General features: G+C 47.2%; 1 protein-coding gene across 1 annotated transcript; it reads right to left on the bottom strand.

Annotated features, from left to right (window-relative positions):
- Nucleotides 1–147: 147 nt before the first annotated feature.
- Sgt (small glutamine-rich tetratricopeptide containing protein) lies at nucleotides 148–1,474 on the bottom strand. The gene has a single exon (XM_017138152.3). The coding sequence runs from the start codon at nucleotides 1,367–1,369 to the stop codon at nucleotides 308–310; it is 1,062 nt and encodes a 353-aa protein (XP_016993641.2). The 5' UTR covers nucleotides 1,370–1,474; the 3' UTR covers nucleotides 148–307.
- Between the last annotated feature and the right edge of the window lie 750 nt (nucleotides 1,475–2,224).

Raw genomic sequence — 2,224 nt, forward strand, 5'->3', positions numbered from 1 at the left:
ATTTAATAACCGAAAAGAATGGCGGGGAATCTTGGTGTTATCCTATGCATTATATAAATCGATGACGAGTTGATTTTGTATTATGGAACATTATGCAACCCCTTTGGCCAGAAAACCCATGGAGAATTCGATTAGAACAGTGAGAAATTGCACTTGCAAGGCCTCGTATTTTGCACGTATATATTTATTACCATTAATAAAAATATATATATGTATATGCGTAATAGAAGCCTTTTAAACATTAAAAATACAATAATTATAGTTTCCGCTTAAAAACTTAATCTGTGTTTATGGGATCGCCCGCCCACTAGATGCTCGGCGGAGGCTGGTTTCCCGGTTGCTGCCCGTTGCCAGGATTGGCATTCGGATTGGCTCCGCCGCCTGGCTGCTGGGCGCCCACCAGTTGGCTGGCAAAGCTCTGGAACAGCTGCAGCATATCGTTGGGCATGGCCGGAATCTGCGGTGGAGCACCGCCAGGAGCTCCAGGGGCGCCACCAGGAGCGGCCGCTCCTCCGGCATTCGGCTGACCCATGTTGGCGAAGAGCTGCCCAATCGTGTTCATTACCATCGGATTCTGGGTCATCGACTGCAGCTGCTCCAAATCGATCTCAGCGCTGCTGAACAGATTCCGCACCGTGGGATTGGCCAGCATGGCGTTGAGGCCGTCGGTCAGGTGCGACAGCTGCGGCGGCTGATTCCTGGCGTTCCTGGCCACCTCCAGGTTGCTCCTGTAGTCCGGATTGTCCGGCTCCAGTTCGATGGCCTTGCCGTAGGCCTGCTCCGCCTCCGCAAACTTACCCATGTTGGAGTAGGCCACGCCCAGGCGGCAGTACGCCTTGCTGTAGTTGGTGTTGTACAGCAGGGCGGACTTGCAGTCGGTGACGGCGCGCTCGTTGTCGCCCAGCCGGATGTGGGCCGCCGCCCGGTTGCAGTAGAAGATGGGGTTCTTGGGATCGAAGGCAATGGCCCGGTTGTACTGCAGCAGGGCCTCGTTGTACTTGCACTCCTTCATCAGCCGGTTGCCCTCGTTCTTGATGGAATCGGCCAGAGCCAGGGATTCCGGATTGCGTTCGATGTACAGCGACTGGAAGAGCTCGAACATGTCGATGTTTTTGGGGGCGAGGCCGGCGCTCCCGCTGGCCACCGCATCGCCGGGGGCACTCGATGTGCTGCTCTGTGTGGCGGCCTGTTCCTGGCCAGCGGCATCCTGCGCCGCCGCATCCACATCATCGCCCACGTCAAAGGCCGCCTGTAGACACTGGATCGCCACCTCGATGCTCTCGCTCTGGTCCGGCGACATCACGTCCACCTGCTTCTTCAGGTAGTCGATAAAGCTCCGCACGAAACTCTGCTGCACTGCGTCCGGCATTTTGGCTCTAGTAAGTTAGTAGTATTTATCTCGATTTCGGCTGGCTAGTTAAAAAGTAAATGTGATTAGGCGAAATGTGAGTGTGAATTGTAGCTGTCAAAATTTTAGTGTGACCCTGTGGGCGTTTATCGGAACAGGTACATTCATTGTTGTTATCGGCTTTTATTTTCAGAACTCGGCGTTTTTGAACGATGTTTTCAAATTATTTTCAAAATTGGTATACATTTGAATTAATTTTTTTTATTACAGTAATGTTTTTTATTAAAGTACGTAAATTTTTAAATTTATCAGGATATGCCCTAAAGCTGTTCCGTAAAAAGTAAACTTTCAGAAATTTCGATTTTTTTTTTTTTTAGAGATGTTTTTTTATTTTACTGAAAGTCAAGTCCACTTTGCAACATTTTACTATCATCAGTTCGCAATATTTACTTTAAAATCAAAATAGAAAGTCTATTAGGAGTTCTAACTTACTAACAATTACCTCGCTAACAATTTTAGAAAGTAACTAACAATAAAAATAGTATTTAAAATGTTTCGGGTTCCGTGAAACCTCTGAGCAAATAACAGCTCTTTGAAAATGCAACAAGAACCATTTTGGGCCGTTCCCTCAAATATTGAAACTGTCTGTTAAATTTTCAACATTTTTGGGAACACCCAGAATACTCTTCTCTGAAATATATTTTCAGTTTTCATCCATTCATTGATGGCATACACAAAATTTGCACAATGTCCAATATATGTGCCAGTGGAATCGGGCCATAAGTTGTCCTTCAAGGTTTGAGTCTCGGCTCGAGGCGTTCTCATCGGGTTTTCTTTGAGATGAGCATTTTTGAAACTTTCAAGTACGGTCGCACC

Source organism: Drosophila takahashii, chromosome 2L (assembly GCF_030179915.1).
Source record: "Drosophila takahashii strain IR98-3 E-12201 chromosome 2L, DtakHiC1v2, whole genome shotgun sequence".
In the NCBI taxonomy this organism is placed as follows: Eukaryota; Metazoa; Arthropoda; class Insecta; order Diptera; family Drosophilidae; genus Drosophila; species Drosophila takahashii.